Here is a 13,971-nt window from a genome sequence, read left to right as displayed (position 1 = left end):
ACCCTGCCTCGAAAAACAAAAACAAAAAAAAAGAAAAAGAAAGAAAACGAGGACCGCAGTAGGGGAGTCACGGTCGCGCATAGCCAGCGCTTTTATCTGGCGTTTAAGAACCCAAATTTCAAGGATGAGAGTGCATGGTCCACTGGTGCTCCGCTCCTTTTTCTGGCCCACGATCTCTTTGCCCCCCTCCCCTCCCTTCCCTTCAATTTTCCCTGTCCCCACCAGGAGGGCGACGCTAGTAAACTCTGGTTAGCCCTGGTTCAGATCCAGACCGTTCTAGATCTGGCGTCGTGCCCCATCTCTCCAAATTTAGAACAGATCGGAACCGGGGAGTGCGAGCCACGGGGACCATCAGAACTGGAGAGTCGCGCCGTCACCGTCTCAGGGGACCGTGGGAGGTGGGGCTGGTGCGGGGCTGACTCGTGCGAGAGCCCTCGGGGGGGCCCGGCGACGCCAGCCCCTCCCCGCGACATCCACTGTATCCGAGACTGATCCCTGATGGCCTGCTGTGTCTCAGGCTCGTCCCTACCCTCCCTGCGCTTGGTCTACACCGGTGAAAACCGTACATGGAGAGTTCAGACTGCTTTGGAGCCTTAAGAAAAGAAATCGGGTGCGGAGGCGCTCAGATGGACCATGAGGGCGATCAGCCCCACTGAGGGCACGGCAGGGCGGGGTCTGGAGGATCGGCGATGAGAAGATCGCTACTACTCCACACGTTGTTAGCTGGGAAACCAAACCACAACTGGCCTGCTAGGGAGGGGTTAAAGAAGCCACGGAAAGAAAAGTAGTCCCGGCCTCACGGAAGGAAAAAGAGTCCCAGCCCCGCCCCGGCTGGGCGGAGGGACGCATCACTCAGGGGTGGGGAAAGCAGATCCGTGCGCAGGGTTGCTGAGGGTGAAACTTTTCATTGACTTTGCTCACTTCGGGCCGGGGCGCGGGAAGGTGCTGGTTCCTGGGGCTGAGCGTCGTTGGAGCTGAGAGGCCAGAAGGACAGGACTTGCCCGCCGGCCACCTCCCGGGCCGGCCTCCATCCACCGCGTGACGGGTGCCATCCTCGGGCCCGCCATCCCCGCGCCGCCGCCGCCGCCGCCGACCTCGACCTCCAAGAACAGCGGAAAGAATCACATGAACTTGGTCCTCGTCCCCCTCAACGACGTAGAAGGACACCGTGGCCCTCAGCCTCGAGGCGCCGGGGAGGCTGGGCGAGAGACCTCCGTCCCGCGGCCTGCAGAGAGCCCCGTCGCGGAGACCCGAGTGAGTACGCGGGCGTGCGGGCGGGGGGCGCCCACACTGGCCCACTCCCCTGCCGCCTCCCTCTAGATCCGCCTCTGGGTCGCTCTCCCATCACTTGGGTCCTGGGGTACCTAGTTCCGAAGGCGGCTCTCTCCTGGGCGGAGTGTGCTCCCTGACCTCCTTCCCCATTTCTCTAAGCCTCACCCACTAGGTTTTCCTTGTGCCCCCAAAGAAACCAAACTCCGGTCTGCGTTAAATAAATTAGGGGAAGGAAGGGGATTCGATCCTTGTTTTTCTGCTGCTTTTCCCGTGTGAGGGAAATCCGGGCGGTGATTATTAACACAGTTTGTTTCTGGCTCTTTGGGACCTCTGAGATGGAGATCACCCCCTTTTTGGTGACCGGGCCGGTTAGTGGAGACTGCCCTTGGATCGCTGAACAATTTATTGCCGGTTGAGTTCTTTATATTCTTGTGTGGGCGGAAAAAAGTACCCAAAGAGCCTATCAGATAGTGTATTCTGTTTGATCTCGCCTATTCCTGAACTTCCCCTTCTATCCAGGGAGTATGTACTGCGCCCTTGACCAAAATATAAGGAGGGAAAGGGGAGAATGGACAGAGAGACAGTCAACAAGACGTACTCCTCCTCTCCCCTGGGAGCAACCAGAACCTCCCAGAGCAGGCTGAAGGATCAGCAGACAGTTCTTACCTTTTTTTTTCTCCTTTCTATCCACCCTACTCCAGGAGTGGGTTTCTCTTTGATTTCCTGACAACAACAATTAAAAACCCTGTTGCTTGCTCGAGCGCCTGCCCCCATGCCTCACTTAAGCACTGGGGAAAACAGCTGGTGTGGGAGGAAGGATTAAGGAGCTTTAACACCCTGCAGGGGGGGGGGGGGTTTGCAGAGGATCTGGTAAGTCTGGTCCTAGGGTAGGCCTTGCAGTGGGAGGAGACCCAGGGAGTATTAGAACCTGTCCAGGTTTCAGATGTACGGATTTTGCTTGCTTGTCTGGGAACCTTTTCCCATTTCCTTTACCTGGGTCCGGTTTCTCAGACTTGTTTTAGAAGTGGGGTGAGGCTTGGATCCCACAGGCCTTATTGTTGACGGGGCGCCTCCCCACAGCTTAACTAGGAATTTCTTTGGCCGACAGGACTGGAGAATTGGAGCCAATTCCTGCCATTCCCTTCCTGACTGTGGGGATGCTGGAGCCGAGCCTACTGGGTGTTAAGTGAAGAGGGCTCGTTTCTCCTTGAATACACTGTTCCGACAGCTAGCTACCCTAGACAGCGACCGGCCATTCAGTGCAAGAGGCCGGAGCCAGAGGGGCGGCCCTCTATCCCAGCCCACCTGCTCCACCCAGGAAAAGCCCCCGTAGTCGCAGAGCTCCCTATTCAGTAGGCTTGGGAGGTCGTGAAGGGAAAGAGGAGAGTGACTGGAGTCGAGCCTGAACACGGACGTGGGGAGAAAGGAGAGCCGGTGAGAGGCCTTATGGGCAGATTTATGCCAAACGTCTTCGGCGATGGGAGGGGGAGCGCCCACTCGCCGCAGCGCGCATGTGCATCGGAAACTTTTCCTCGGCTTCGGACCCTTGGCCATTTCCTGGTGCCGAGCATGCGCGGTCTAGCCGGCCGGGTCCTCGCATAGTGCGCAGGGAAGTGTAGTGTGCTCGAAAAGTAGGTCACGAGTTCCTGCCCGCGCCGGGAGGCCTGAGGACTACGGCTCCCAGAGTGCTGAGCGCGGCGCCGCCTTGGGTGAGGCGAGCTTTCAGGTCCTGAGATCCCCAGAAAGCCCTGCCCTAGACAGGACTCTGGTCTGGCCTGGGTGGTCCGGGCTGTCAGGGAGGTGGTGTCAGGGTCTAATCCCGATGCACATGTCCTGGAAGTCCTGCAACCTATATTGCCGGTTGGGCTCCTGCCTCGGGGATGAGAACTGAGGACTGATCCCTGGGGAGCTGCCTGAGCCTGGTTCTCTGTCCACGGTGGCTGTTCGCCTCTTGACTGTGTTAAAACGCTCCTGCACACACATTTACCTAAATCTTGGAGATTGATTCATTGCAGGATGTTGGGAATTTGAGATACCTGAATTGAGGGTGGGGGAGTGGAGATTCTTCACCCTTATTTTTCCCTTTCTAAAATGTGAATCCTTTTTTTTTTTTTTAAGTCTTGTTTTGCATTTGTATTAGTTTCTCTGGAATCAACGTTGGTGAAGCCTCTGTGTAGCTGCACTGCTCCTTCTGTGTTCTGTTTTGTCTTTCTCCTAAACACTAAAATACCCATCAGCACAAAGGATCAGAGTCAAGGTTTAACCCGTGGCCGAGGTTGAAGGGAAGGAGGAAAAAAGTATTGGGACAGAAAATGGTTTTCCATATATGTTGTGTGTATAATAGCACAGGTTGCCCTTGAACTTCCGACTCTCCTGCCTCAGCCTTCTCTGCTGGAATTACAGGCTCTGCACACCTTAGCTCACTTGCAGCTCTTTAGTACATTGTCGAAATGAGGTTTTACTATCACACACTCTGTGTTCTTGAGACAGTTTCTCCCTGTATAGCCTTGGCTAGCCTGTTACTTACTATGCAGGTAGACCAGGCTGGTCTTGAACTCACAGAGAGCCACCTCTGCCTCCCAGGTGGCACCACACTAGGCTACTTAACGTCTCTCTCTCTCTCTTTTTAATTTTAATTTTATTTTTTTTTGTTACCTTTCTAGTGTTTTGTTGAAAAAGGTCTGAATCCTCGGCAGCTGCTCAACAAATCTGCTTGTTCCTTTTTTGAAGGGTAGTTATTTCTAAGCTTTCTAATCTCATCACACTTCCATAAATATTTTATATATAAGCACTATAATTTGTCCATTGCTTCCTAAAAAAATAAACTCAGCCAAATGGTCACTCCTATCTTTAGCTGAAGACAGGCTAGTACCAGGACTTTAATCCTCTGCTCCATAAGCTTCTTGAAGTCAAAATTAGAGTCTGAGCTGATAGAGCAGAGACGCTCTTTCTAGTCATCTGGCCTGGCCTGTTCTCCAGTTAAAGAGGCGAAGGAGCATTATGCTTCCTTGTTTGTGCAGCAACACCACTGAGGTATAAATTGGTGTACAGCCTTAGCTGCCTATGCTGCAAATACTGGTTCTCTAGGCAGGGATGATGACAGTGGTTCCATTGTATTTCGGGGTGAGAGGCTTATTTCCCAATGACTTTGGCCTACATTTAGAATGTTCCCATTTTGAGGCTGTACTGTTCAGGGGTTATAACTTGGGAAGCAATTACACAGCAAGATCTGAGGACATCTAGAAAGGTGTAGAAGCCCTTCTGGGTAGGGTAACTGAGAGGCACGTTTTTAGAGGCTCTGCAGTGCCTTGAAGAAAGTGTCGTGTTGACATTGAGTCTGTTTTAGTTTCCCAAAAAACTCTTTGGAAACACAACCTTTAACTGTACGCCTCTTCTTGAGACCTGATGCCAACTTTCTTAACAGCTTTTTAGTCTCCTCATGTTAGACACCTTTAGTGGACCTCTATAGTTTCAAACCTCCATTCTTTATTAACTTATTGTTTTTAATTACACATAGATACGTGTATCTTTATGTGGGTATGTCCACATAAGTGCAGGTACCTCAGGGGGCCAGAGGCATCAATTCCCTGGAGCTAGAGTTACAGAGTGTTGTGAGCTGTCTGTCATGAGTACTAGGAGCCAAACTCAGGACCTCTGGAAGAGCAACAAGTACTCTTAACTACTGAGCCATATCTCCAGCCTCTTGAACCTTTATTCTTTTTTTTTTTTAAAGATTTATTTATTTATTATATATACAGTGTGATGTCTGCATGTATCCCTGCAGGCCAGAAGAGGGCCCCAGATCTCACTACAGATGGTTGTGAACCACCATGTGGTTGCTGGGAATTGAACTCAGGACCTCTGGAAGAACAGCCAGTGCTCTTAACCGCTGAGCCATCTCTCCAGCCCCTTGAACCTTTATTCTTAAACCTCCAACTCAGAAGGCATGTGTTGCTTGAACATAAGAGTTCTTGGTTTAGTTTAGCTGGCCTTGAACTCCTGTTTTCTTTGCTTCTACCTCTCAAGTGCTAAGTTTACAGGCTCACATCACCATGCCTAGCTCAAGCCTAGAAGTTCAAAGCCAGCATGGGCAACATAAAAACCTGTATCTCTGGCCTCCACTCATGACACACAAAAGAAAAGCCTGTGCTCCCGTATGGGAGAAGGTCCACAGTATAATAACTAGCTTTGAGCTTTGCATCTGGTAATGATCTGATCCTCATCAACTAAGCCCCTTATTTTTTTTTTTTGAGACAGGGTCTTTCTATAGTAGTCCTGGCTGTCCTGGAACTTGTTCTGTAGACTAGGCTGGCCTCGAACTCAGAGATCCGCCTGCCTCTGCCTCCCGAGTGCTGGGATAAAAGGCGTGCGCCATCCCCTACTCTTTTAAACTATTCTTCTCTCTTTAAACTGAAAAGGACTCTAGAACCAATCTATCTTGGTCGCGAGTAGATATTTGAAGAGACTAGCAGACCTGTTTGGAGGCCGGGCTACAGGGGAAATTGGGGTTCCCTGAATGCTGAGCAGCAGCCCCCTTCTGTTCCTCAGACCTGGACTGACGGTAACTAAATGGGGTACTTATGTGCTGCTGTAGATGGACTCTGGGTACCTTCTCGGGTGTCCGCACCCCACAAGTCTCCTGAAGATTTGTTCTCTGCATGCCCCATAAGGGTCCTGGGTCCAGGCCTGAGAATTAACATGATAACTTGTCACAGTAAGTGTTTAGAAAACTCAAGATTCTCAAACCTAGAGTTAGACTTCATTTGGGAAACAGAAAGAACATGAATCAAAATCCAGCCCTGAGTCCCACACAGGACAGAAGACACCCTTGGTGTGGGTCATTGGTCAGCCTTGTCTCTGCTGAGTTCAGCAGCATGGCCTTGTCCAAAGGTCTAGCTAGAGACATGCTCTGGCTTCACCTTCCATAGAGGGAGCCTTTCCAGTTCAGTCTCTCCCCAAGCAGGAGTTCCTTTTGGACTCCCAGGACCTCACAGATCACCTTCCTGAAACATGAGGCTTGCCCAGACCTAGGGAATAAAGCTTTTTGACCTCAGTGGGATCTGGCTAAGAATCCCAAAATAACAATCTGAGTGTTTATCCTGGCCTGCCTCCTCTGCGGGCTTCTCCAGACACTTGATAATCTGACCTGGTGCCGAGGACAGGTGGTCAAACAGTCCTTGGGAGACTGGGCGATGATGGGTCCCCAGCTGGAAGCTGTAGGGTGATGGAAAATTTCTTCCCTCTCTTCCCTCTGCCGTCCTCGTCACTCTCAACCTTGCCAGAAACTGTGGAGGTTCCCTCAGGCCGCACTGCTGCTTCTCTTAATGCCCTGCCAACCTCCAAGGCCCCGCTTCCTGCACTTCCCCTAGGCGCCCCTGGTCCAACAGTTCCCTTGTGAGCTGACAGATTGAGCTTATGACAGATTTTGCCTTTTCCTGGAGGATCATGCCTTTGTCCCATTACTGAGGCCGGATGGAAATGCAAGCTCTGGCCACACTACCAAGTTCTTCAATTGGTTCTGTAAACTCAGACGGAGCCCCAAAGCTTGCACACCTCTGGGGTCCAGGGTGACAGATGGATGTGACTAGAGGCCAAGCCCCATTGGAAAGTTGGCAGTGTGCCTTCATGTCCAGTGACCTGTACCTCCTTCAATTTAATGGGGGCAGCTATCATTTGAAACTTAGGTCTCTTCAGCATCTGACAGTTTCGGGGCACACCTTGAGGGAGACATTGCAGAGACAGCAAGGGCCTTCTTCCATCCAGCTGGATTGGGGGCCTAGTTTTATTCCTTAGTTATCTGATGTCATTTCGACAGTGTCCTGAATTCCCACAACTGTAGAAAGCACAGTGCACTCCTATTTTAAGTGCCTACTAAGTACCTAGTATAGGGGAGAGCTTTATCCTTGAACCTCAGGCCACTGATGAGGGAACTGATGAGGTTAGAAAGAAGGGATCTGTCCCAAGCCAGGAGTGATCGTGCATGTCTGTAATCCCAACACTTGGGAAACAGAGGCAGGTGGATCACTGCAAGTTCAAGGCTAGCCTGATCTATTACATAGTGAGTTGTAGGCCAACCAGAGCTATATAGACTCAAAAAAGAAAGGAAGGAATGTACCACTGGATCTGTGTGGTCAAAAGCTGGTGGTTTTCTGTCTGTGCTTTGTCACTGGTCACCACACTGGCACGACTTGGGTAGTGTATGCTGGGTGCCTTTCTGCATATGTACTCACCATGCTCCTCTCCCTCTTTCTCACTCCCCAGAACCCTCTGGATCCCAGGGTCACTCCTCTACTCCCGACACTGCCCTTGGCCTGTGCACGAGCCCTGTGCTGATTCTCTGCCTAAGAGAGGATCATGCAGCTGGAGATCAAAGTGGCCCTAAACTTCATCATCTCCTATTTATACAACAAGCTGCCCCGGCGCCGGGCAGACCTGTTTGGGGAGGAACTAGAGCGGCTTTTGAAAAAGAAGTATGAAGGCCACTGGTACCCTGAGAAGCCATTGAAGGGTTCTGGCTTCCGCTGTGTCCACATTGGGGAGACGGTAGACCCCGTGGTGGAGCTGGCTGCCAAGCGCAGTGGTCTAGCAGTGGAGGACGTGCGTGCCAATGTGCCCGAAGAGCTGAGTGTCTGGATTGACCCTTTTGAGGTGTCCTACCAGATTGGTGAGAAGGGAACTGTGAAAATCCTATACCTGGATGACAGTGAGGGTGGTGGTGCCCCAGAGCTAGACAAGGAGATCAAGAGCAGCTTCAACCCTGATGCCCAGGTGTTTGTGCCCATCGGCAGCCAGGACGGCTCCCTGTCCAGCTCTCCGTCTCCGTCCTTTGGCCAGTCGCCCAGCCCCACCTTTATCCCCCGGTCTGCCCAGCCTGTCACCTTCACTACTGCCTCCTTTGCTGCCACCAAGTTTGGCTCCACGAAGATGAAGAAGGGCGGTGGGGCATCAGGTGGTGTAAGTGTGGCTGGCAGTGGGGCGAGTGGCCAGCAGCCACCACAGCAGCAGCCTCGCATGGCCCGCTCCCCCACAAATAACCTGCTGAAGCACAAGAGCCTCTCTTTGTCTATGCATTCACTGAACTTCATCACAGCCAATCCGGCCTCTCAGTCTCAGCTTTCACCCAATGCCAAGGAGTTTGTGTACAACGGCGGCGGCGGCGGCGGCTCACCCAGCCTCTTCTTTGATGGGGCGGACGGCCAGGGCAACAGCACCTCGGCCCCTTTTGGGAGTAGTGGAGCTGGCACTTGCAACAGCAGCAGCTTTGATGTGTCTCAGGTGTTCGGAGGTGGCGCTAACAGCCTCCTCTTAGAGAAAACACCCTTCGTAGAAGGCTTCAGCTACAACCTGAACACCATGCAGTATCCCAACCAGCCCTTCCAGCCTGTCGTGCTGGCCAACTGATCATCTTCCTGTCTGCCAGGCCAGGAGCACCCACGACCACAGAACAGAGAAAGGAAAGGCCAAACAAAAGAGGAAAAGAAAACTGTACAGAAGATTCCAATCTTCTCATTCTCACAACTAGGAAAAAGATCCGCCGCCACCGCGGCACGGAGTAGGAGGGGCTCCCAAAGCACGACGTCGTGTCTATCTCCGCCCTGACTGTTTTCCTGCCTGCCTCCCATTTCATTTGGTTGGTTTGGATTTTGTAATTTTTTTGTTGTTATATGTAGTTTTCTATGACATCTTTAATTGGTGGTTTCCTGGGCTAAGAATGGTCCAGATGTGAGTTGCTGCCCCCTCCCTCCTTCACGCTCCTTTGGTGTGTTCAGGCTCACAGGGAAAGAAGAGCAGCAGCTGGAACCAGACAGCCCCTGGAGCAGGGAGAGGCTGGCCCCGTGTCCATGGCCTCAACTCCCCCTCAGTCTGGGTCACAGGGAGCTGCTGACTGGCCCCTTGACACCCCCCCCCCAAAGCTAATGTCTGTGACTATAGGGAGGGTAGCACCTTTTCTAGTTGGAATCCTTCTCTGTCCTGTGGCCTCATCCCTCACCCCCTCCTGGCCTGGACAAGATATATGTAGCCTCTTTCTCCAGTGCAGCGTTCCCTGAGCCGAGGTTAGGTTAGAGAATAGAGGTAGGGGTAAGTGTATGTGTTTTTGTGTGTGCATTCATGCCTGTGAGTGTGTGTGGCTTGCTGTCGTGTTCTAAAGGATTCCAAGCCACGTGGAACTTCCCTCTGCGAGTGTGATTCTGGGTTGCAACAGTGCTTAGTTATGTACAGGGCTGGGGGATGGGCCCAGGGTCGACTGTCCGTGAGTAAGGCTGTAGGACAGTGTGTGGTGGGGGGACACGTGGCTAGCCTAAGAAGCTCCCGGGGAAGCACTGCATAAGGAACTGGTTTGCCAGACTGCAGAGGGAGCTGCTCTGTCGTTTGTTTTTGACCAAAAAAAAAAAAAATCTCAGAAGGGCGGGAAGAATACCCAAACCTGATGCCTAAGAGGAGTCCCTAGACTTCAGCAACTGTTGTGTGACCTTAGCCCAGGGTAGGGACAGGGAGAGAATTGGGAGTCGGTGCCTGTGGTGGGCAGTACTGAGCCTTGAATTAAGACTTTGTGATTTGGGGTTGTAGGTGTAAATGCATTTGCAGCGTCTGAGAACTTCTTGGTTCCGGTCTCTTGCCCTCACCTAGCACTACTTGACCTTGATGCTGTGAGCTGTGACCTCCTGGGCAGACAAGAGAAGCCCCGGCCCCCCTCCTCCCGTCTCCCCAGGGACTCCCAGTGGGAACTGCTGTGGCAGTGAGTTCAGCCCAGACAGACACTGCCAACCCCCTCTCCTTGCATTGGGCACTAGCTCTACCTCCCCCAGCAGGGCAAGGCCCTGAGTTCTCAGCCCAGCACCATCTGTTCCCCAGTCTTCTCCAGCCTGCCCATTCTGGGCCTCCTGTTCCTTCATCCTCAGCGCCCACACAGGTGACTGTCCTGGGTAAAGAACCTCTCTGGGACAAGCTGGGTGTTGCCTTACCCCCGTTTCCAGCCCCTCCTCCACATGCACACTGGTACCACCTGCACCCAAGCCAGCTTGTTTCCACACATGGGGAGATTGGAGCCCAGCCCCTGTGTCTTTGGAAGTAGGAAGAAAAATGAGTGTTCAGGAACATGACTTCTGCACTGGGCTCTTGGCCCAGTTCAGTGTCTCATCGCAAATCTAGGCATTTTTGCTTCAATTTTATTTTTTTTTTTAAGAAAAAAACAACTCTGCACTAATTTACCTGGTTTCGTAGAAAAACTTTTTTTTTATTTTTTACATTTTTTGGTGTCCGTTTGTATTGAATAATTTGCTACATTTGTAAAATGTAAGAGGTATATATAATATATGTATATTTCTAATGTAAGAAACGTAATTTTTTTTCTTTTCAAGATTTTTTCTTAAAAAGGAGAGAAACCAATATTTTTTCAGGAAAAACAAACTTTAAAAAATAGGAACATAAAACCTTTTCCTCCCTTTCCCCATCCTCTCTATCCCTCTCACCCAGGAGCAAAACTGAAGGTGGATTATCTTGTTAAGAATATCAGCTGTCCAGCCGGGCGGTGGTGGCGCACGCCTTTAATCCCAGCACTCGGGAGGCAGAGGCAGGCGGATCTCTGAGTTCGAGGCCAGCCTGGACTCCAGAGCAAGATCCAGGACAGGCACCAAAAGTACACAGAGAAACCCTGTCTTGAAAAACCAAAAAAAAAAAAAAAGAATGTCAGCTGTCAGTCCAGAGTGCTGTCCTTTTCTTGATGCTGGAGCATCTCTCCCTAGGGGTGGGGATAGGCATTGAGGCAGCCATAGAGAGGAGCCCGGGAGCAGGGCGATGACCTTTTTTTCTCTAGTGAAGGAAGAATGCAATCAAGACATTTTGTATTCAGAACGTTGTGCAATATTTTGGAATGAGACATTGGTGTGTTTAGAGATTTAGTTTCAAAACAAAGATTGATCAAATCTGTACAGTTTATATTGTTCCAGATTTTTTTAAGTTTGTATTAAAAGCATGATATATAATAGCCTCCTGCTTACTCTTGGCTTGTTTTGTTTCTGGGGTCCCTTTGGAATAGAGAGATGACCACTGCTGTGGGCTTCAGGAGACTGTTAGTCACCCTCACAGTGACGCACCTCTGGGTAGACACAGTTGACCTCATCTCCCTCTGGTGTGCCCACTACCACAGTCCTTTTCCATACTTCACACTCTTCTCTTGGGTTAGGAGCTGCCACCTCCCACCCCTCCCTCCTCTGTCCCTCAGCTTGTGTGGGGTCCAGCCAGGGGCTGGGAGGATTGTTTCGGAGCCACCTGTTCCTTGGAGGAAGAAGATAAGAATGCCCCCCACCCTGCTTGGATCTGGTATTTATACCCCCCTCCCCTGTAGTGTGGGCCTTTCAAAACAGATTCTCTTCATCAGCCTAGCACTTGGTTGGCAGTCAGTGCCGCCACCCCTCAGCCCCACCTCCAGCTGGGGTGCTTGCCTAAGCCAGGGGCTCAAAGGCAGCCACTTCCTTGTCCTGGGACATGGTTTTCCTTTCCTAACCTAGGGCACATTACTACTGCCTGGAGCACCTGGGCAGGGTGTCTGAAGGTTGTCACTGAATCATTTCATCCTCATGGCAGCCCAGTGGTCAAGCCATTTATCTATTTTAGAGTTTAGAAGTGGGTTGCAAGTTAGGTTGCTTCCCTAAATTCACAAAATTAGTAAATGGTCAGCTGGGGTTTTGAGTCCTGTCTGACTCTGTTCATCAGGGGTGGGTAGTGTCAGGCCCTGTGAAGGAGGAACCATGGCGCCTGCCTTTACAGGTGTGGCATCTCATAGATAAGGACTATAACTGAGTACCAGGGAGGAAAAACTTGGGGCAAGGTGGGTAAGTTCTGTATAGATACACTTTGTAGACAAGCCAGTACAGCCGTCCCCACCCAAACATGAACTATAGCTAGAAAACTCAAAGCCAGCTTGGGGGGGGGGGGTACATTCCTTTAATCCCAGCACTTGAGAGGCAGAGTTTATGACCAGCCTGGTCTACGAAGTTCAGGACAGCCAGGGCTACACAGAGAAAGAAACCCTGTCTGGAAAAACCAAAAAGAAAAGAAAACTGAAGCCAAACATCCAACTTCTGGCCAAGGTCCCAGCAGCCCTGATGTCAAGCCCTCTATGTTGGCCATTTTCTTTCCACAGAGCCTGTGAGCAAGGGAGGTCTTGGTCCACACAGAGCCATTCACACAGGTCCTGACAGGCCAGTCTATCTCCATGCCCCATGTCCAGGTTGCCTGTCAACAGGGGGCCCAGGACAGGGTTGAGATGGCATCTCAGCCATTCACTCCTATTTATACTACTGTAAACACAGGTCCTGACTCAGCAGGTACCACAATCTGCTCAACTTCCCAACACATACTTGGACATGAAGGGTCTGGGCAATGCATCCTCACACATTCAGACCTCCATTTAGTCCCAAACAGCTCAGTGGCTCTGAAGAGGTGTGAGGGAGGAGATCTAGAGGATTGAGGGGGGCTGCCTGGGGCCCTTCCTGCAACAAAGGGGTAGAAAGAGTTTTCTGGGGCCAGGGGAGAGATGACTCAGAGGGTAAGGTCACTTGCTACCAAGCCTATTTATAAAAAATAAAAATAAAAAATAAACGTTCTGGTAGACTCAAAGGGTCCTTCCCAAAAGGACTCATTTATGCATGGGATTCTGGGACTCCAGGTAGCAGAGCAGTGTCAAGGCATACAAGCACAAGGCTCTGGGAGAACACAGACCACAGAAGGCTTCCTGGAAACAGTGAAGACAGTCCAAGTTAGCTACAGAAGAGAAAGGCAAGGCTCTAGGGAGCCTGTCCGGAAGAGTAAACCCTGCCCCTCCAGACAGGTTCCAGGCCCACCCTGCCACTTGCCAGCTGGGAACCCTTGAACAGACCACTCCGCTGCTTCTCCGCTTCATTCCCTCCTCTCTTAAGATGGGGCTACTAATTGCACCTCCTCGTGAAGATGAAATGATGGGTGGGAAAATGCTGAGCACACTGGCTGGTCTGGATCAAACAAGGCAAGTATCATTTTCGTCATGGCTTTATTGTCCATCTTCAAATGCTCCGGCCAGCCCAGTCCGGTTACACCTCCCTACATCAGCAAACAGGCCGAAACCCAAGCTGGGTGGAAAAGGAAACTTCTCAGAGCAGAAGTTGCTTCTGCCTTGCCCTTTGCCTAGACGGGAGGCTGCTTGTCTCAGCAAGAGGTGAAGTGTGGTGAGCTCTACTCTTTTCCTGGGACCGGGCCTCTTGCCTCAGGATAGGAGGAGCCTTTGACGCGTGTCCCTGAAACCTCCTGGGAATTTCTCCCTGGAGAGGCAGGTAGAGAAATAGGGGTGACTCACAGTGAACCCTGCTCCCTTGTCAAGGCCTGCCTGAGTCAGTGTCCTTAGGCCACAGGATGACACTCGGTGTCCTCTACTTCTCCCTGTGAGCGTATCAACATAGAGAGGTGCACCCCCTCCTCCTTGCCATGAACCTGATCAGTCTGGCCAAGTCTTGTCAGGGCCCAGCCAGAAAGTCTCCAAGCCCCTAGGCAATCGGACTTGGAACTTAGGGAGCTTCACTGCCGGCAAGAGAAGTAGGTTCTAGGTCCTCAAAGCTGCCAATTCACTGTGTGACCTTGAAATTCTCTTGACATCCATTCCCATTGGTACAATAAGCAACAGTAGGCCCAAGCCCCTCTTCAGCTAGGCCATTTGAGCTGCTCCTG

The 13,971-nt window shown here is 51.4% G+C and overlaps 1 protein-coding gene across 1 annotated transcript; it reads left to right on the top strand.

Annotated features, from left to right (window-relative positions):
• Nucleotides 1-482: 482 nt before the first annotated feature.
• Nucleotides 483-11,257, top strand: Tob2 (transducer of ERBB2, 2). Its single transcript, XM_052748421.1, has 2 exons — nt 483-1,254; nt 7,534-11,257. The coding sequence occupies exon 2, from the start codon at nt 7,627-7,629 to the stop codon at nt 8,671-8,673; it is 1,047 nt and encodes a 348-aa protein (XP_052604381.1). The 5' UTR covers nt 483-1,254; nt 7,534-7,626; the 3' UTR covers nt 8,674-11,257.
• Nucleotides 11,258-13,971: the final 2,714 nt, after the last annotated feature.

This window comes from Peromyscus californicus, unplaced genomic scaffold (genome assembly GCF_007827085.1).
Source record: "Peromyscus californicus insignis strain IS unplaced genomic scaffold, ASM782708v3 Scaffold_20__1_contigs__length_68692818, whole genome shotgun sequence".
Lineage (NCBI taxonomy): Eukaryota > Metazoa > Chordata > Mammalia > Rodentia > Cricetidae > Peromyscus > Peromyscus californicus.
Note: the sequence above shows the minus strand (reverse complement) of the source record. Positions and strands in the feature narration are given on the sequence as shown.